Source organism: Mirounga angustirostris, unplaced genomic scaffold (genome assembly GCF_029215605.1).
Source record: "Mirounga angustirostris isolate CCGP_5_RB_7025 unplaced genomic scaffold, mMirAng1.0.hap1 SCAF_14, whole genome shotgun sequence".
Lineage (NCBI taxonomy): Eukaryota > Metazoa > Chordata > Mammalia > Carnivora > Phocidae > Mirounga > Mirounga angustirostris.
The window spans coordinates 57231149-57253306 of NW_026991722.1; the positions used below are offsets into that span (position 1 = coordinate 57231149).

The 22158-nt window shown below is 38.9% G+C and overlaps 1 protein-coding gene across 2 annotated transcripts in view; it reads left to right on the forward strand.

The window, feature by feature from the left end:
• PTPRM (protein tyrosine phosphatase receptor type M) overlaps positions 1-22158 on the forward strand; it is an 810901-nt gene that overhangs the window by 500427 nt on the left and 288316 nt on the right. For both annotated transcript variants that reach the window (XM_045887027.3, XM_045887028.3), the window contains exons 10-11: positions 1440-1641; positions 4771-4873. In XM_045887027.3, coding sequence (XP_045742983.1) covers positions 1440-1641; positions 4771-4873 — 305 coding nt within the window. The remainder of the gene's footprint in view (positions 1-1439; positions 1642-4770; positions 4874-22158) is intronic.

Below are 22158 nucleotides of genomic sequence, written 5' to 3' on the forward strand. Positions count from 1 at the left end.
ACTGTTTTCTCTAGAAGTGTCAGAACGAGGACTGAGTATACAACTAAGCACACAGTGGTGCCAATGTTGAAGTCCCTCCCAGAGCAGCTGGTGGGGGACACTCTTGACTCAGAGAAACCTTGTGAGGGAAATCGGCTAGAGGGTTAACGACAGATACGCTGCCTAACTCTGAGAGTGGCATGCACTATAGTGATTAGTATATACAGCAAACATTTTCTTGCCAAACTTAGATGATTCAATCTAAATATTCTTTCAGAGAAGTCTCCCTAATTATAATGACATGGTATAAATATAAGAAGAAAGAATGCCAATTATCACTTTGTGTAATAACAGTATTAGTGTTCATGCACATAAATTATAAATAAGTTTACCTATTTAAAAGCAAGAAAAGTGCTCAGTTTTGCAATTTAAAACTTTTGAATATGCCACATTTAAAAATTATGTCATTACAACCAGTAGAAGTTAGTAATCACCTCTAAAATGCGTGTTCGTGAATAGTTGATGAACTACTTATGGTGAAATTCTTTAAAAAAATCATTTGAAAGGGCAAATTTCAAGACACCTATGATATATTTATTTTCACACATTCCAGATGCGTCCAATGTGCTTTAAACCCCTGTTATGTGGCAACATATGAGAGCCTTCTAGAGTGGCATTGCCTGAAATGGCAGCTCCTAGTCATGCACGGTGATTTACATTTAAATTTTAGTTAATGAAAATTAAATAAAATAAAATGCTCAGGTCCTCAGTCTCACTAGCCACATTTCAAGTGCTCTGTCACCACTTGTGGCTGGTGGCTACCATCAGAGTGCAGAATAGAACATTTCCATCATGACAGAAAGTTCTATCGGACAGCATTGCTCCGAAGAAAAGAAGTAAATATGACCTGTCACGAGCACCATGGTCATACCATCAAGAGCTCCTGACACGTGTCTAGGATTTACTGTGAGAGCAGATATCTTTGCCCACATTGGTGAAAACATTTAAAAATGCCCTTGTTTCCAGAAGACAATAATCCTGTTCAGTGCAGAATCAAACTGGCCCTTAGATGAGAGATGAGGCCTTACCCTTGTACGGTCCTTATCTGTTTGAGCTAGTTGTACATTTTGTGATGTTGTTTTAAGCCAACTGTAATGTAGTTTTCCAAAGTGACATTTTGAAAACAAACAACTTCAAGGTATTAGCTTAAACCTGAATTCATCCTTTATGTTCTAATCTACTGGCTTTCAATTCCTCTGTCTATAAAAGTAATAACTCATAGCAGTTTTGGCTGAATCCCTGCACCCCTTCACCGGATCCAGGATTTGAAGAGTATAAGTGAGTAGAGGAGCTTATCATAAAGCATCCGACAGTGCATACATCACAGGGGTTTATTGGATAAAGATGTGATCCCGGTCCACCTGCTTCAGGTATTTTATCGAATTCTTATTCTCTTGCAGATCACCTACAAAGCAGTCAGTTCCTTTGACCCCGAAATAGACTTATCCAATCAAAGTGGAAGAGTTTCAAAACTGGGGAATGAAACCCATTTTCTGTTCTTTGGACTGTATCCAGGGACCACGTACTCCTTCACCATCCGAGCTAGCACAGCTAAGGGGTTTGGACCTCCAGCAACAAATCAGTTCACCACCAAAATATCAGGTATTATACCTTTGTGAGTTATGTCTTTTATCACAGGTAACGTTTTTGTATTTTTCACTGTCAAGGATACAAACCTCACCCCGACTGACCCATTGTGTTCAGATTAACACTTTGGCATGCATGAAAATCAGACTTGTGGAATTGAATGAGATACTGCAAATACTTATAATTCGGGAGCTTAAGATCCTCCTGCATTAGGAAGTAGGCATGTTGTATCAGTTTGCACTGGAGGACCTGAGCATGAGCGAGAGTTCTGGTCTGTGTGCTCCTACCCCCTTCACAGTACAGGTTACCAGAGCAGCAGCATTGGGGAGATATCTGCAATGAGCCGTGAACGACCGAGTGCTCAGCAGAAAGACAGCGTTATATGGAGTCTGCTTCCCGAAGGATCAGCCTTCCTTGGGACCTTCACCATTAGTAGTTGCGATGACAGAGGGGTGGTACCAGGCACTTACAGCCTCCAGCTTTTTGCTGGTAGAGACTCAATTATGCCATCCGACCAAAGACATAATTTGAGAAGTATTTCTGGGCATGTGCAACTGTGCAGAAAATGTCTTTGTGCTTCAGACTAGAGAAAATGGAGTTGCCATCTGCTGGATATATAATAACAATAAGCACAATTCCATGGACATTTCCTTTTTCCCCCTTTGGGTATGAGTGGTGAAGTATTTGAGTTTTGGCCTTGTCTGTTTTGGTTGGGGGAAGATGAGCAGGAGGCTGGTGAGGGAAATAACTCTTTCAATCAGTCAGTGTTAGCTAAATAATATTTAGCCTTATTTTATCTATTGTCCCTCATTTCTAGTTTTTGGAAAGTTTTTGCTTAGAATCAGAGGCAGGGAAGTGCTTACAACAAGAGTACTATGGGGTGTGTGGGTGGCTCAGTGGGTTAAGCATCTGCCTTCAGCTCAGGTCATGATCCTGGGGTCCTGGGATCGAGTCCCATGTTGGGCTTCCTGCTCAGCAAGGAGTCTGTTTCTCTCTCTGCTCCTCCCCCGCTTGTGTGCTCTCTCTCTCAACTAAATAAATAAAAATCTAAAAAAAAAAAAGTACTATAAGCACTCAATTAGGTTTTGAGGGAGGGAGGTTTGGAATTTTGTTTTTAAGCAATTATAACTTAGGAGGAAATTTTTCATCGTTTATGATTTTATTTATGAGCACAAACTCAACTTGAAATTCAATATACACTTGATACTTCATAGGAAGTGTTAGGTAATAACAGTATGGAGAGTTGGAAGAAGAGGAAGACGTCCTTGGGAGGTTAGGAAAGTGGCATAGGTCGTACATCTCTAGAGACTACTAGACTTGGAATCAGAAAATCTGGCTTCTAGTTGTAATTTTCCATGCATGCCCTCTCTGATCTTAATCAAGTGCATTGATACCTGGATGTAATTAAGATGATATAATCTGGTGCTTGAACTTATGATGGAGACTGAAGAGGAAATGTGTGCCAGTATGTGTATTTCCAAGCCTCCATTATTTTGGTAATTTTCCCCTATGGAAATCATATCTCAAAGAGTATTATCTTAAAGAGGATGTTCTTTTAGAAAAAAAAATTCATTTTTACCATTTCTGTTATATAAAAATTCTGGTTGATATGAGTCTGACCACTGTTAGCCCACCAAGTTCATACAGTTTTATCCAAAAACAAAGACAGTTAACATTTTAGTTAGCCTGCACAGACTCATCAAGAGTAACTATTTGATTTTTATAGTTCAAAGAAAATTACAGTTGGGCGCCTGGGTGGCTCAGTTGGTTAAGCGACTGCCTTCGGCTCAGGTCATGATCCTGGAGTCCCTGGATCGAGGCCTGCATCGGGCTCCCTGCTCGGCGGGGAGTCTGCTTCTCCCTCTGACCCTCCCCCCTTTCATGTGCTTGCTCTCTCTCATTCTCTCTCTCAAATAAATAAATAAAATCTTAAAAAAAAAAAGAAAATTACAGTTTATGGGCCCCAATTTTCTACTTTCATGGACCTCAGATAACTATTTTCTATACAAAATATAATTCTGTGTTATGAATCAGAGTTAATTTTTAATAGAATTGGAGTTAATTTTTAATGCTGAGAAAATCCAATAAATGGAAATGAGACATAACCCATGTCTTTTACAGAAAAGCTTTTTATATGTAAGAGATTTAAAAAACTATATTTGTAAAAAAAAGGATCACTAGTGTTCTCATCAGGTACCTACACCATGTGCCCTCCCGCATCACAGCTTCATGAAATGATCTATCTAGTCCATGGTGATGACAAAATTATTGAAGAACTCTGTCGTTATCTTCTCGTAAGAATGAACAATCTAGAAAACAAAGAATGCCAGGAAATGGACCTGGAAATAGGATTCACATGAAGTGGGGGAAAAGAATTAACATTGGTAGGATTATATTTGCCTGGCTCTCTTTATTATCTCTTTGAATTCCCATAATAACCCTAGAGGGTAATTTCTCCTATTTTGGAAGAAGGGTAAACTGAAGCTCCAGAGGTAATTCATGTGCCTACGCTCTTAGGCTGATTAAAACAAAACAGAAAGTCAACCCAAGCCTTTCTTACTCCAATTCCCATACCTTTTCCACCTTCCTGCTCTCCCTGAGAGCCCACTAGTGGTCACTAATTTCAACAAGCCTCTCTGGCTTCTACAGTCTTCAGATCCCTAGATGGATCTGTGGCATACGCAGTCTTCCATCTTGACTTCGATGGGAGAGCTATAATGTTCAGTTTTATGATCCTAGTGATTATTTCTTAAATATGCATTTAAAGTTATTTTTAAAGAAAAGCATACCTAGCAGTAAGTACACAAATTATAAGTGCCCAGCTTGATGTATGTTCTCAAGCTAACCTACACCCATTTAGCAAGAATGGAAATTGAGAGACAGAATATTACTAACACCTCACAAACCCCCCTCATGCTCTCTCCCAGCTTAAACTCAAGATCAAAGAAGTCAACATCTCCTGGTTTTAGCAGTGGTTCCTGATATTCGGTGTAGGGTATATACACAGAGGCTGCCCATGGTCAGTTCATAGCTGCAGTTTAAGTGCACTGTGTTCTTAATGTTCTTTGCAAATGGAACTAGGAGGAAAACTGAAAAGATCGACCAGAAATAATGAGTCTGCCATCTCACACATTTTTCCCCCAGCACCCTCTATGCCGGCTTATGAACTCGAGACCCCTTTGAATCAGACGGACAACACAGTGACAGTCATGCTGAAGCCAGCACACAGCCGAGGCGCGCCTGTCAGGTACTGAGCAGAGGAGGGGTGGGCTGGCTCCAGGGAGATAGACACTGACATCAAATTGATGAATTTCTTGACTGTGTTTTCTAGGGATTCGATGCAAACAGCAGGCAGCATGTAAACCCATATCTTTATTAGCTCTAATTAAAAGAAATGACTCGGGAAAGGGGATGTGCTTTGATGTGGGGTGTGAGCAAGTATTGTGAACAGAGTTTGATGCTGTTGCAAGTGGGTTGTTCTTTGAAGATACGGAACAAAAGCCTTAGTCTGTTGAGAGGTGGCTTTACTTCTAAAAAGCAATTGCTTGCTGCAATTTAGTTACCCAAGGGCTGATGACATTTTGATCCTGAGCTCTGTTCTTTAAATGGACCTTTGGTTTTTTGCTTGTTTGTTTGTTTACCTGGGGCTTTAAGTCAGTTAACTTTTGGGAAATGGGCTAATCTCTCCATTGAATATGTGGTGTATATTTATTTTTTTAAAAGAAACCAATGATTGGAAAGAGCATTGTGAAGTCTTTATTCAAACATATTTAAGTTTATTACCAACATGTAGGCCCAATTTCTCATCCCATGATGATTTATATAGCTAAGAAATTACAAAGTGTAACTTTTACGGTGAATGAATAAAATAAATTTATTCTTCCTAGGAAGGAGCAGAGGAATGCCTGAATAACTCTTGAGCATGAACTTGTCATAAGCTCATTAATCTATATAAATGAAATTGCTACTTGTTTCAGAAGGATTTAGATATTCTGTACTATCAGAATAGATTCCCTTCAAAATAACCTATTATTCTGAATAGCATACCCCGAGGAAACATTTACATTCCTATTTAAGGCTATATAGGGCTTGTTTCCATACTCCTTGTGTAGAATTTTACTCCATTAACCTTTTGAAACCTGGCTCTATTTGATCATGTTTTCACTATAGTGTCATAGGGCAATCAGTTGGACTTCTTTCGACATGATAAAATATGTACAAGTTTCAATTCACAGAGTTAGCAGTAAAAACAGAACAGCATTTGTTGATAGTAAAGTCCGATTAGGGTGGGATCGCAGAAATTTTTATTTGAAAAATCTAGAAAATTTTATGACACAATTTCTAGTTCACTCTGTTGACTTGACACAGTAGTAAGGGATTTTCCTGTCAGGGATTTAGGACCGCCATTCATAAGTGCAGTCTGTGAGAACACTATGAAATATGTCAAAGCTCTATTCCAAATTTAAGATATTATTACTGCTAGAAAAATGTAGCCACTGACACTACCTAGGCCCTTTGTGTTGACTTGTGTGCAGTACCGAGGGGTTGCCCTAATCCGAATGACCCAAGACACACACTCATTAGACGGCTGGCCAAGATCCGAATGTATCTGTGGCCGTGGGTCAGACGTTTTTCACTCCAGAAAGTTGAAGTATTATTAAATGAAAATTGATGCTCTGACCATGTCCTTGGGAGCATCATTTTCTTGTGACCAATTTAAAAGTGGTCTAGACTCAGCAATGCAGGCTGTTAGGACAGGGGTCCGTGTTCTCCTACCCGAGCATCACAATAAAATGAAAACATACAGCCCACTCATCTTCAAGGCCTCCAAATGGAAGGGATCTGAAATCCTAACCATTTCTCCAAAACAGCCAGTTATTCCCAATTCTATTTTATTCTCACATAAACTCCTTTTTCATTTTCTGTTCTTATTGCCTTTTTCCTTCAAACACTTTCAGTCTGATTTTCGTCCACCTCTCTGTATAGATCTTTTCAAGTCTGAGTTTTCAAATAATATTCCTTTGGGCCACCTATATCAGCCTCCTCCCCAGTTCTCCTTTCCTTACTTTTTTAAAGTGCCTCTTGCATTCCAAACTAGTATTCATATTTTCTAAGCATGCCTTTCAAAGGCATTGTCTTGTTGTTTTCTTTTATACCTTTCTAGTTGTTTTGGGGAGACTGGAGCCTTACCATTTAGTTAATTGTAGATATCCTCAGGCTTTTTATTCTTACGTTATAAAAATACACATTCAAATGCTTGTCAGAGTGTCCAAAATACACAGCTTTGCCACGTTTCACATCATTTCTTAAAGGCCAGTCACTAACTCTGCTAACATTTCAGTATTCGTCATCTAAATCTATGCTGGAATCGAGATCAGTTCTTATGGACAGTATTCAGTAAGCATTACAGGGAAACCCACTACAGGTATCACCTTAATTGGAAGGATACTTACCTTAAATGGGTAAATTTTATTGGCACAAATTTGAGAATGGAAATTATCTTGACCCCCCCAGTCAGAAAGTTGTGGGTTTTTTTTGTCATTGGGTTGGGCGTTTTTTGTTTGTTTGTTTTTTGGGGGGGGGGTTGGCTTTTTTGGTTTGTTTTTAGTTTTTTGAATTTTTTTTGCAGAAAAGTGAATGTTCTTTTCAAGGGATTTGGTGTTACAGTACAACATAATGGGACTGATTATCTATTGAATAGATGCTAGACCAATATATCTAGAAAGACTAGTTTGGAAAAAATGTCCATAATACTCTCAAACTAAATGAGGTATATCAAAATTTTCAATTTCATTTAGTGTTTAGAGAAATGAGAACTCTGATTAGGGAATCATGGAGACCTAAAATATAAAGCCATAATGTAGATTAAAACATTTGAACACATCTGGAAATTTGCAAAATGCACATGTAGTCAAACTGCAATACAAGAAGGCTTTTCCCAAATGATAAGATAAATACTAGAAGAAGGAGGGAAATAGAAGTAAACATCTGTTTGCTTTCCTGGATTTTGCACAGTATTATATGCTCAAAAATACTGACATTGTATGATTTCCAAAGCCAGTTCTTTCAATTGATTTGATTTTTCTTTAATCCATAATCATTGATGTTAAAAATTCAGCCCCACTTCATTTATGCACTTCACTAAGTAAGGTGGTTCTGCATTCATTCCATTACAAACACTTAGCTTGCTTAATGCAGATTCTTAAAATTGCACTAAATGTAAATGATTGCTGTCTTTTTATTGATCAACATATCAGCTCTGTCACATAAAATTATTTAAATCCTGAAATGACCAGGAAGAACACAAATTCCATCATTCTAGCTAGTAAACTAGCACCTAGGAAAGAATTTTAATGTCTGTTCATGGATCCAATTTTTTTTTCTTTAATAAGACAGGGGAAAGCTTAATTTTCTTTTACTCATTTAGAATCCCTTCATTTCTCTCTCTTCTCTCCACTGTTCATTACACGCAGACATAATCCAACAGAGAAAATCCTTGTAATTTGCCAGTAAAATAGCAGCTCTAAATAAAGAATGATTTTTACACAAACTATGTGCTTTTCTTGCACTAACAAAGATTCTCTCCGTGATTTTACTCTCATGATATATGTACTATGTGCCAATGTCCCTCATTAATGATATTTTATAGTCTCATGGTCTACAGCATGAGACTCCTTCACGTTGTTGCGCCTTAGGTGATGATATTTTCAAATGACTCTCATTTTTGTTCTTTAGGCATTGTTGCTTCAATTTATTCATAAATGTTTTGGAGCTATATGTCTTCTTAATTAAAACAGTGCTTGAATATGTTAATTAAACATTCTGATATTCATTTTAGTGAAATGTTAGAAAATTATCATTTTAAGTACTCATTCTTTGATTCATTCATTCAGGAGAAACTACCGAGTGGGGAAAACATCTATTAAGTTGCCTGTCTGTGGGGATGGGAGGTGGGCAACAATCACAGGAACAACCAAAACATTAAAGCTGATGCCTAAACATGCGAATACACTTTTAATGGATGGCAGCCACCTTGTTCTTCTAACAGGTGTAGTCCTAATTATTTTAATGCTGTGCTTTACTGTCACTGGTAACTTCTTATACTACTGATATCTTTGCAATGAACGCTTCCTCAATAGTTATATTTAAAAAGTGAATAGTTCCGGTTGCTGAGAATCAGGGCCACAGTCTTAAAGCAAATAGGAACTTCACTACATTGTGAATCTGGAAGAGATGAGGCCATAAGGAAGAGATGGAAGAAATATTTTGCCTTATTTCTTTAAAGCATTTGTCCTGCTAGGTAAGATTTCAGATGAGACAGGGAATATTTTCTGTTAGTAAAAGGTAGGCATAAATGTTTTATTCATCCGAAACACTTTTGATTTTAAAAAAAGACTTGTACCATATAAAAACTTTAGTTTCATGTATAAATCAAGAATTTATTTTTTTTATATAATATGTTTGGGTTTTTATTAAACAGATTTCACCCTAAATTCATTACTGTGGTAGACTTGACAAATGTGTGCTGTTTTCATTTACTCCTCTTTGTCACTTTTCCCTGATGCTGCTTTGCCTTAGGTAGGTAGCCAGCAAAATGTGTACAGATCTTAAAGCCTCATTGTTCACTTCTAGTATTTCCTGATTTAGCCAAACTACTCATCAAATATTCTTCTGTAACAAATCAGATAGAAAATATAAAAAATGTATTAAAGGATGCTATTTTTTTCTTATAACTGAGCTCTTTGTTGTTTGAAAACTCTATGCTGTGTTCTTAAACCAAGGTGAAGGACAGGTTTTCATTCCATTGAACATAAATAGTCAGTAAAGCAATTGTATTTATCTTAAGAAAATTTGTTAAATTTCCTAAAAATGTTTGATTTGATCCTGGAGCTGTAGGGAAAACGAGATTTGTTCTTTTTGTGGCCAACAGCTTGCACTCATGTTTCCAGCTGGTTACCACACAGAAGTTATTATTAAAGGGATTCAGCAGGAGAATGTCAGGGAGTCTATGAAAACTGCCACCTCAGAGGGGACAGTGAAACAGATCTTTTGACAGTAAAAGCAAGGAAAGAGATCATTATAGTTAATGAATGATAGGAGATAATCATGCGTTTGGTTTTAAGAAGTTTCCTGTAGAAATTACACTTTTTGGCATATAATTAATTTTGGTTTAGGAAGTTTAATATTAGGAAGTATGGACCAAATATTAATTTTTAAAAAGTTATTTTAAGGCAGCGGCACTCCGTTTGATTGTCTACCATTAGTAAGTCCAAGGAAAGACATTTTCACTCTATGACCACCACCGGCTTTGGCTAGCCCATTCTCTTCTGCTTCATGCAAGGAGCCTATAAGTAAATAAACATTATGAGGTTCTTGCGAGGATTAAAAAAGGTAATATTTTTTTAAAAAAGCATTCCAAACTGTACTTCACACCTACTAACTGCTGTATCAGTGTTTTTTCTTACATCGGCCCTTTCAAACCATGTCACTAGGTGGTTTGTGTTGTTTCTTTTCATAGGACTAACTCTGGTCCTCTAGCTCTTCCTTTTCTCATTTTTTTTTTAAATCTGATATCACAAAAAAAGGTCTTAATTTTACAAGAAAAATAAATTAAGGATTTAACAGTTGTCTATCAATAAAATCATTAATAATAGAATGCCAATAAATTCTGGTATCTCTACTACATTTTGAAATTTGATTGCATCTGGCTACCTATTTATTTCTGCATTTGCAAGTTTTTAGTTAGGAATTGATATTACAAATAGTTAATGAACTCTTCGCTGTCCCAGTTCTGTAGTACAGCTCTTTAAAAAGGTTAGATGTTTCCCTGCTGGCTCCTGAATCATTAGCTAATTATGGTTATGGCCATCTCTACTGAATAAACTTAACCATAGAACAAAAGGAAACCGAGCTCTGTTTATAACCATTCTGAAAGTGAAATTCATAATCTGACACCAGTGGGGAGTTGGTGAGATACGGAACTTGGCTCAATGATGTCTAATGTTCTGTTCACCGTTGAAGAGTCTGATTCTTCCTCCCATTTCTTAAAAAATACCTGTATGTATATTGTGATTCAAGTACCATTTTATGGTCATTTAATCATTATGATTATGCTAGAATTTATTCCCTAGATTATCTTTTTAATCAGAACAGTTTTGTCCAAGAATTTGATCTTGGGTCAGAGGAACCAGTTAAATAATGATTTGCAAATATTTTTTATTATTTTTTCCCCAAAAGTTTATGCCTTTATTTTATTTTGTTGTTGGAATGACAATATTATTCTGAGAATGGAAAAACTATCATGTAAAACCTCACAGCACAGAGTTTACCTTAAGATCCAAAGATCCTGTAATACAAATTTAAAGTAATATAATTTTAAATTAGCCTATTATAAGTCAGTGTATAATTTCCATATCTAAACAGCGCTTTGCTCTAAATTAATTAGAAACTGCTGAATCTGTCAATAATCAAGACCATTGTGACCTGAGACACAAGATAGCATCAGGTGTCATGCATCACCTTTTAGGCGGGCAGGCAGAATCACTCTTTCCTCCTTTGGCATATTCTAAGGAAGAAAGAGTAATATTCAAATAATTACTCTGTTTTATGGGTCACATAAATTGTGGACCTAACTTTTAAAATGAGCCCCAGGATATAGGGAAAGGACATACTCGGAAGTTAAATAAACCTAGTTTCAAATCCCAGCTCTCTCAGTGACTAGCTGTGTGACTGAAGAATCACATCTCTAAGCCTCGGGGTCCCTCATCTTTGAAGAGCAAGGTAGTATCACCTTATCTCAGGAGTTGTTAGGATTATAATTATTAAGTACTCACTAGGTTTCGGGCACTGTGCTGAGTACTGGGAACACAGAGGAGCCTGTTATGGGCTCTCTTCAGGGGTTAACAATCTAGATGGGAGCGACCAGCATGTCATCTGGTGGCCTGTTGCAGGGATGAGGACTGGCACAGAGAGGCCAGGGGCAGGGGTTGTACACAGGACGGTCAGGTAAGACTTCAGAGAAGCAGCTCTGAAGCCAAGCAGCTGAATCTTGCAGATGGATATTGTCCAAGAGATGTATGTCCTGGGGAGGAATTTGCGGAGGAGGTTAAGTGTGTGGCAGGGAATAAATAATGAGTGAGACAGATGAGTTCCAAAAGGGCAAGGAGGGCTGAGCGAGTTGGCCTGATCTGGGAATGAGAAGTGTGTTAAAATTAGAGTGGTAGAAGGGGCGGGGGGTGGGGGGGGGGTGGGCAGGGAGATTGGGAGATCGGGGCTAGATTGGGCAGCCTTATGCTCCGTGCCAAGGAGTAGAGATGTAGCCTTTCGGCAATGAGTAGTCACTCAGGAGCTTTAGGCAAGGAAAAAAATGTAAGGAAGATCAGCCCTGCAGTGGGGGAAGGGTTAGCCAGGGACACAGCATAGGAGAGCTTCAGAGGAAGTGTGGCTTGTGGATGTGCTGAGCCCACTCTTCCTTTCCACTGGGCCCAATTACCAAACTTTAGGCATGAAGGGAAGGGATCCTGCAGGTGCCACATGTTAATTTTTATTAGAGACAGTATTTAAAGGAATCCAAACCATTTAGTCCTTTTTAGAGGGAAAAACATATTGACTAACCAAAGCAACTAGTGATATTAACTGTTTAGAGTATTGTTAAAGTGGACACTGGAACACTAGAAACTGAAAGCTGATCTTAGCAATGACTATCTAGTAATTTATTGGTAATTACTAATTGTATGAATATTTTTAAATCTCAATTTTCCCAAGCCATAGAAACATGGCATTATTAGTCCCCCTGCTTGCTGAGAAGCTTCTGGATCTTTCTCCTTTTGCTTCCTTCCTTTTGCTACGTCACCCTAACCCCTTTGCCCTGAACCTGTGCTCGCTGCTTTTGGGATGATTATAATCTGTACTGGGTTGTGTATGCAATGCCTGCTGAATGGACACCCTGGTGTCTTTGCCTACTGAAAGCCAGAGTGCAGAGGCTTCTCTGAGCACCAGTCTGTTTAGCGGATGGTTGTGGCTAGTTCTTGCCTAGGGCCAGGGAAGACCCAAGTGTTGGATCATACTATATCTTGTTTCTGCTGTCTCAAAGGAATCCATGCTTCTCTCAGAAAAACTAGGTGCTTGAGACTGAAACTATAGATTACGTGAAAGCCTTTGAGTATTGTGTACACTAGAAGCCAAAAGTTATGCATGAATGTCTCCCTAGAGGTGAGAGCAGGTAGTGCTCTGCATTCCCTGACCCAGACAGCCGCCCAGAAACCATCCATCAGGGTGACGGAGGTAAGCATACAGGTTGATCTCATTTTCCACTGACGATAGAGAAAGTTACATGCTGCTTTCCCCCCATCTCTCTGGACCATCTGTAAATGTTAACAGTGGAATAATTTACAAGTAGTCTTTGTTGTAAATCCAGTGCGCCAGAAGGTTACAAATGCCTTGAACTGAACACTGCATCGCCTTAGTTACAAATCCCAAAGACGCTATGCCCTTTGCTCTCAGGAGCTGCTAGGTCTTCCTAATCACAGTTATTGATTCCAGGGTATTTAAGGGATGAATTTCTAGAGGCGTTCTGAGCTAAGACTGAGAGCCTTTGGGAGCAAAGATCTTGGAAATTTTGATGAAGACTAATTGATTTAACTATAGATGCCTCATTTTTACTTTTTTAAAGTGCTAAAATCACATATATCTGAGAGAAAAGAGCCCAAGTTCTAAGAGGCTGATCAAGTCATGTGTGGCGCGGAGCCGGCAAGCCAACCCAGTGCGCTGCTTAGAGCCACAGGCTTTCAGAGCTGAGGAGCAGCCCCGAGAGGATCTGGCCACTTTCCGGTTGTGACAGCACTTTTGGTCCTGTTGTGGGGGCATAGCCATATCATGAGTGTGGTTTTCCATCAGCAGAACATTTCATCCACCAGCACATATAAATACATTCAGTGTGATTGTTGATGGCGAGAACACTAAAGCCCACAAAAATTCTGACATGCCTTCTGTTTCATCAAAAATGATTTCATTAAATATATTATTATCTGATGCTTGGTGGTCACCTGTATTTGGTTTCCAGCTACTTAACTAATACTCCTGTTTGATGTCAGCCTGTTTGATAGCAGAACCTCAGGAGCTCTGGGAGTTTTTCCATATCACCACATCGCTTTGGTGTGGTTCCCTGTGTCCTAGTTATTCTACTTCTCTGCTTTGACCTGAAGGTAAATATCTTGACCAGTGTTGGTGCAAGTGTTTTCTGCTCAATGAGAAGCCATAAGAGCTCTCTGCATTGTTAGTATCTAACATTCTTGTCCTCTGCCACATTGCAAAGTGTTAGAGCAAATTTCACAGTTGACATTTGGCTATTATTCAGTCATTCTTCATTCATTTACCAAATATCTACTGAGCACTTTTATGTTCAAGTCACTGTGCTAAGATGGTGATCAAGCTGGAGAGAAAAGTCCAGAGTATTCCAAGAGCATCTGACAGAGGATGAAATCTCAACCAAGGATCAGGATAAGCTGTTCAGGTTGAAATGCAAAAGAGAAGTAGGAGGTAGCCGTGAGGGGCTAAATGCAGGTACAGGTCTATCCAAGAGAGGAACAACCTGGAGAAATGCCTGGAAGAAGAGAAAGAAAAGAGATGTAAACTGGGGTCATCTTCGTAAATACAATTAAAAACACACACAGAGTAAATGAGGTTTGACTAGCACTCAGGAGTGATTAGATTTATGCATTTAATGCTGAAAGTGAGCATTTTCCTACATATAAAATTCATGTAAATGTAATAGGAACTGCAAAAGGATCATAAAATAATTTTCATAATTTAGTTTCTGAGTATCATTCACTACCTCAAACCTAATTAAGTGTGCAATAAATGTTTATTGAATTGAACCTCATCTTTTTCTTGTGAGCAAAAGTAACTTCTATAGATAAGAAGCCAGAGGACTAAAATCTCCTTTTAACTAGTTGGACATATTGGGAACAAGAAAGATTTTAAATTTATATTTCCATCCTTAAATAAAAGTTATATACCGTGTCCTGTCCATATAGGACAGAAGCATGAAAGAATACCCTACCTTTACCCTTGAATCAATTTGTCATTTTTTTAATTAGAAGAGGAATTCAGAAAAGCTATCAAATAAGCCATTACTCCAAATTCAGATTCCATCAGGAAGATCCCTATAATCGTGCACATCTGTACTGACTCTTTTGGAAGCTATCATGCTTCTCACCTCTCAAGATCACTGCCCCCCCCCCTTTACTTCCATCCTCCCATCACTGCCTTAGTTCATGCTTTTGCCTTTCTCAGCTCTCCAGTCCCCACTGCACAATGTGGCTGCCCAGATCTTTCGCTCTCCTGCTCCATAATTCATCAGGGCTTCACCATTGCCCTCATGATATATCCAGACTTTGTTTAACATGGACAGGGTCTCTATCCAGTCATTTCCTGGGTCAGCCTCCCTTCTGGCCATCCTAAAAAGATGTAAATATATGCTCAGTGCTGAGAATATGCCAGGTTGCAGTTGATGTGTTTTTAGGATGGAATCTTCTTTCTTCTTCCCTCCTCTACTCACCCACAACCCCCAACACACGCAAATGATGGGACTGTAGGATTTTTAATGGGGCAGAGATATGATTGCATTTGCACATTAGATCAACCACTGGGGCAGGGCCAGAGAGGAAGGAAAATTGACCCATAAGTCTTCCTGGCAGAAAGTTAACAGGTTGCCCAGGTGGGTGCTTCGGTGCCGTGGCCTCCACCAAACCCGGGGGCTGTTGGGTGGGAGGAGGCTGGCAGGTGCTTCCATGGTACACTCTGAGTTTTCTCCAAATGACTGAAGTGAGTGGAATTTGATGTCTCTGATGTAAATCATTCTAGGACTTCATCTAATTAAAAGAACATTTGGCATGGGCCTGAAGCCTTGGGGTTGTGACCTTGGGCTATCCTGTGAACTTTGGGCCTTTCTTCAGTTCTAAAACTGCAGTCCAGTACACGCTCCACCTATCTCACAGCCTTGTCAGGAAGATTAATTCAAGCAAAAGTTCTTTGTAAACTGTAGTGCTTAAAAAGGGTAAAACTATGATATCAGGATCTGCTCAACAAAGCATGTTGGCTAGATTGCTATTTAGTCTGGATTCCTTTATTCCCTGCTTTTGATAATAAACTTCAGATTTCTAATCATCACTGTCCTTTAACATTTATGCCCATTTACTGTGATTATCACTTAAATAGGATCTATGTTCTAGGGGTGCATGGGTGGGGCTCAGTCAGTTAAGCCTCCCAACTCTTGGTCTCAACTCATGTCATGATCTCAGGGTTGAAGATAGAGCCCTGCATTGGGCTCCATGCTCCGTGTAGACGGAGTCTGCTTGAGATTCTCTCTCTCCCTCTCCCTCTGCCCATCCCCCTGCTCGCACTCTCTCTAAATAAATAAATAAATAAAATCTTTAAAAAAATTATAAATAAATAGGATCTATGTTCTAAAGGTAACCCATATTTTGACAGTAATTTTATGGAAGTTGTAAGAGCTATGTGTATTAATACTGTACGTTCATCTCAAAAAATCATCAAAGTTTCAGAAGACCTTGTGTTCTGTCAACCACTATTGGATGGAGAAGTTACAAATACCAGCTCTTTTCTGGGAAGTAAGGCACAAAGGTCTTCAGAATCATAAACAATGTAGCCAACCACCGCATGGAGTTTGATGGTCTTGGGTTTAAATCCTGGTGTGTGTTTACACTGTTAACCTTGGGCAGGTCATGTAACTTTTTTGAGTCCCATTCCCCTCATCAGTCAGATATGAGTAATAATCTACCTCAGAGGACAGCTGAAAGAGTAACAGTCAGCAAAGCACTCAGGATAGTATCTAACACAGATGTTATCTGCTTAACATAGGAAAGCTTTTCTTATTTATTATTGATGCTATTCTGGCCTATACTGATGGCAATAACATTAACTAGATAATGTGGTGGCCCCTTCTGCCCACTAGGTCCTACTATAATATTCCTGAACTTCAGTTATTATCTGAGCAGTCTGTCATACAGGAATAATAATTACGATAATAAAAAATGAATAATTATTGTGACTTGGACTGAGTAGCTATCATGTGCCAGGCTAATGCTTGGTCCTTTATGAAATGGTTTCTAACCATCAAGAGCAGACATCCTCATCAGATGCCAGCATCCTTGTACACAGGAGGTACTAAGGTCTGGGGAGGTGAACTCTCCCTGTGCAGCCCCATGTGACCAGTGAAGCCAAATGCACGTCAGGCACGTGCTCCCTCCCAGGAGCGTCCCTTCTCGGCCCATAGACCTCTTCCCTGCAGACTCTCTCAGGAACCCAGCCTGGTTACACCTTCCTTTGCAGACGTGGGCCACATCGCAAATTAATATCCTCTTCTTCATTGTCTCTTCTAGTGTTAAGAAAACATGTTAATTATACCTTCGATTTTAGATTATGATCGTTGGAATCTTTGGGGTTTATCCCTGTTACCTCTTAGAGATTAGGAGGGTATTTTCATGTTGTTCTCTTCGTTATTATTTTGAAACCAACTTATTTGTTTCTTTTTTTGGTGAAGCCCAACTCCCATTACAACTTACTCATTGTTTAGCAGTACAGTTTTGAGTACTTGGAGGACTTGGATTAAACAAATTTGCTTTAGTGTATTGGATTGTTTTAATCAAATCAGTCTTTTTTGTTGTTGATATATGTGTTCTTTTTCATTTCACCATTCTTAATAGTCTCCAGAGAATGAAGAAAAAAAGATACCAGTTCTTTTGAAATGCTTATTAGTGGCTTTTTAATTGCTCCCTCTTATTTCTTGAAGAAATGTGAACTACAGGAGCATCATAAATTTGGGGGCTAAATGTTCTTTTGTCAGTGCTTGAATCTTTTGAAAGGTTCTATCTGGTTCTATTCCTTAAATTCTTTAAGGAGAAGAGCTCTAAATATCTGACTTCCAACCTAATTTTTTTTTCCTTTTTTTCATTGGGATACACATAATCACAAAGACCAAAATGTCATTCAATGGTAAAACTTCAATTTTATATTACTATATTGGGCTTGGTTTTTTTTATTACTTCTTATAGCTGAATTGCAACAGTGTGTGTTAACAAAAGGTGCTAAATCTCTTATTACCACCACCACCATCCTTCCCCCACCTGATTTTAGGTGAATTTTATTGTATTAAAAAATAATACTCTGGATTCCTTTACTGCCAGGAAACAAAGATCATTTTTATTAATGTTGCTTCTAGGATGACAATGTCAGTCATCTCTTTGAAAATTCATTTTGGAAACTAAGTTTGTTCTTCAAGAACCCTTGAAAAGAAGCTTTAAAAATGGCAAGGGAAGATAATAATAATAGAGTAGATGTATTTGAGCATTTATACAATGAAACTTAATTTAACTTTCCCTCAAACTCCATTTCAAACTTGCTTTTTGTGCATGAAAATATAGTGCATAGCTTTCCTTCCCCTATTTTTCAAATTTTCTCCTCTTCAACATAATCTCCTCTGAAGGATTCTATGTATTAGATCAGAGCTCCGGTGTTATTACCAGGGCCTCCGCGGCAGGTGCACCAGGGAGCAGAGGCCCCCATGCTCAGGACAGCAGCTGGGCCTTCCATAAAGCAGAGAAGCTGCTGGTGGACAGGGGCAGCCGGAAATGGCTCTCAGGGCCAAACTTGACAACCACCCCCAACCCCAAAACACAACAGAACACAGCTGTAGGGGCACCTGGGTAGCTCAGTTGGTTAAGCGTCTGCCTTCAGCTCGGGTCATGATCTCAGGGTCCTGGGGTCAATTCCCACATCGGGCTCCTTGCTCTGTGGAGAGCCTGCTTCTCCCTCTCCTTCTGCTGCTCCCCCTGCTTGTGCACGCGCTCTCTCTCTTTCTCTCTCTCAAATAAATAAATAAAATCTCTAAAAAAAAAAAAAAACCCACAGCTGTAGTATTTTGATTTGACCTTAATGATTAACATGGATATCAATTGAAATACTGACATTGAGAAACGATCGTAACCTGAGGATTGATCATACAAGGCAGAAAGAATAGTTGCAAATTTGCCTGACAGCGATTTGGAGAGAGCTACGTAGAGCAGAACAGAGACCAGGACTGCATGTTTGTGGGCTTCTTTCCCCACCCACCCCCAGAGAGCAGAGGCAGCTCGGGTCTTGGTCCTCACAGGTGGCCATGGGGGTCAAGACAAGGAGCCCTGCTTGCCATGCCCTCTAAGGCAGGTTTCAGGGAACTCTTGGGGCAGCACTTGGGGAGGTATCCAACCTAGGGCACAGCCCATTACCTTCAGTCTGCTGTACTATTTATTGATAAAGGGTCCTTACAGGTTCTTGGAAGCTGTTGCAAGCAGGCATTAGTGAGTCTGAGGTTAAAGCTTGTTGGAACTCCGGTGGGGTTTTGTTAGCACCAGTGGTTGGAGAGAATGGGGACTATATAGGGAATCTAAAGACATTAGCTTTTTTGTTTGTTGTCATGCCTTTAATTTGGGAAGAAAGCTGGTGGCTCTAGGCAGGACAACAGTCTTTGGGTGTTACTGGTGGGAATGTTCAGGTACTAGGTCCAGCCCAGATGTCCTCAATGAAGGGATGCTGTAAGAGCTTGGCTTAAACATCATCACTCTTCCCCTGCATTCCATTACACTTGGTACAAACCCAGATGAGGTCCCTGTCACAGCAGTTGTTTGTTTGAGTGACCTATTTCTAATACCCTTAGGCTGGTCTTCTCAAGGACAGGGACAGTCTGTGCCAAATTCCTCCTCCTGTTCTTCCCTCGTGCCTGGTACCATGCTTGTGAAACATGATAAATATTGTAAAAAGGAAGGATGGAGGACACATGAATGAAATAATTGTCTTCTCACGTATTGATGTAGAGACTTGCCTAATCTTGTGCCAGGAGTTATAAAATATTAGATCTTGAAAGGATCTTATTGGTTAGTCGATGATTTAGTGGCAAAGCTGGACCCACTTGCCTATGGTATGGTGACTCCCAGTTCAGTGTTCTCTCCATGGCACCCACCTTTGGTTCACCTGCCTTTTGTTTTTTTGTTTTTGTTTTTTGTTTTTTTATTTGTAATTTTTTTAATTTGAATTCAGTTAGCCAACATACAGTACATCATTAGTTTTTGATGTAGTGTTCAATGATTCATTAGTTGCATATAACATGGAGTGCTCACACATCACATGCCCTCCTTAATACCTGTCACTCAGTTACCCCATCCCCCACCCACCTCCCTTTCCACAACCTTCAGTTTGTTTCCTGGAGTCAGGAGTCTCTCATGGTTTGTCTCCCTCTCTGATTTCTTCCCATTCAGTTTTCCCTCCCTTCCCCTATGATCCTCTGCACTATTTCTTATATTCCACATATGAGTAACACCATATGAGAATTATCTTTCCCTGCCTTTTGGATGGTGGCATTTATTTTCCAGCTCACCTAGCCTGCAGTATTATTCCTTTTAGGGACCGAAAGATTCTGAATTGAATATAATACAAACATGCAATAATGAAAACATTTAGTGTGGCTTTGATGGTATTTGATTTCCATTTTTATTCAAATCACTAGTGCTTTTTAAGAAAACATACTTTCATAATAGTAGCCGACCTTGAATTATAATTTTTACCATCATATGTTTGTTATGAAATTGTGATGATTAAATTATGATTAGCTTAAGTGAAATAAAATCTGCAAAGGAAAATGTCTTCGTTTGTGAAAATGGGGAGAAATCATTCTTAAAGAGGTTCCACCTAGGACTAATTTACTTGAAGTTTGGTGCCTGTTGTGAAGATTAATAACAGGTGGCCTTTTACAGAGCTGCTCAGCCTGAGTCTAATGTTTTAGGTGTTCCTTTATTATCCCAAACCTCCATAACTAAAGGATTTTTTTCTTCCTGCCCTTTGTTCACAATATGGAACTGTAATTGACTTCATATTTCTCACCCAACCTTTCAGCTGTAATTAATATTTTATTATATCAGATTTTATCACTAACTAGCAGAGCAGCAGGGTATCGGACCGTACGCTCAGGCATGCTTGCACATACACACATACATGCATGCACACACACGTGCACGCGCACACACAGACACACAAAACACCAGTAACTTACGGATGCTAGGCAAGCTCCTTGTGATGAATTATGGCTGAGAGAACGTAAAATATATTTGTGGTGTCCCACAAATATTCCAAAGCAATTTATGGCCAATCTTAATCTGGAACAGAGTAGGACAAAGAGAAATTAAAGTTGCTAACATAAAATATTCAACCCCCCAGATCTATTTATGCTGTGTGGTGTGTTACCCAGTGCCCACTCTCTGTGCAAAACTAGTTATCAGTCATCATTTAGTGACTTAATGAACGGGACTGTGTCAGGTCAGCAACTCTCAGCACTAGTGTTACATGAAGGACTCTGAAGAATCCTGGTCATGGTGGTAAACATATTGAACATATTGAACTGACCTTTTATCCCCCTAATTTTTAACTGGTGACAATACTTTTAAAGCTTAGTTTAGTTGTACGAGGTTGTTTGAATTATTAGGGTGTTGTTCCAGTAAGTGTTGACAGGTTTAGGACCAAACTTTGGTTTGGGAAGGGGAAGGATCAAACCAAAAACAGGAAGAAAATAAATTCTGTGTTGTTGCATGGCAGTAAACTTTAATTACACATTTATTTTACATGCTTTGCATCTAATTTATACTTTCATTTTCTATTGCCCCCCAAAAAGTAATCTTCAGGAAGACAGAAATACCAGTCTTTATTATTTTTTATACATATAGAATAGATGGTTTTACCAAAAATTGCAAATCAAGCTAAAAGGCACTATTAGGTACCATGAAATGAACAATATTCTAAGTCCTTGAAATGATCAGAAGTGCAGACTTTAAAGGATTAGCAAAAGCAACAATGAAATGGATTGTTAACTTCTCTCCCTCTCCCCACTCCTCCTCACCCCCTGTTCTGCTATCCGGTTGGATAACCTTCCAATATTTTATGCTGATAAGAAATAGAATAAGTGGATAAGAAAAATGGACTTAACAACTAAGGTGTTTAATCTTGAAATGAATTAAGACCAAAATTTTAAAGTCAATTTCAACTCTGCAGCAGGCTTCCCCTCAACGTCTTCAAAGTTAGAAAAAACCAAAAATATCTCATCACATTTGAACTTTCAAGTTTAACAGAGTACATGAAAGATGTTCCGATGTTCTTCTCTAGGTTATACGTCATGTGCTAGTCTATATAAATGCAGATTTCTTATCCTCCTTGTAAAAGCCTTAGAGTTTTGTTGTAGGAAAGCCTTGCATAAATTAAACTTTAAATTAAATTTCATTCCATAAGAAAGTTATGGTATAGTGATGTCACATTTTTGGCAGATTCATCTTCACTATGGATTGTGCCTTCATATTGCAAATACCATAGGAAGATTTTATGTTACTTTAAATTCCGGAATAGTGGAGGAATCAGGATAGGGATGGTGTAATTTTAATAAACAAAGGGAGCATGAGTAATACATTAAAAGGATAATAGAATTTTAATTCAGCT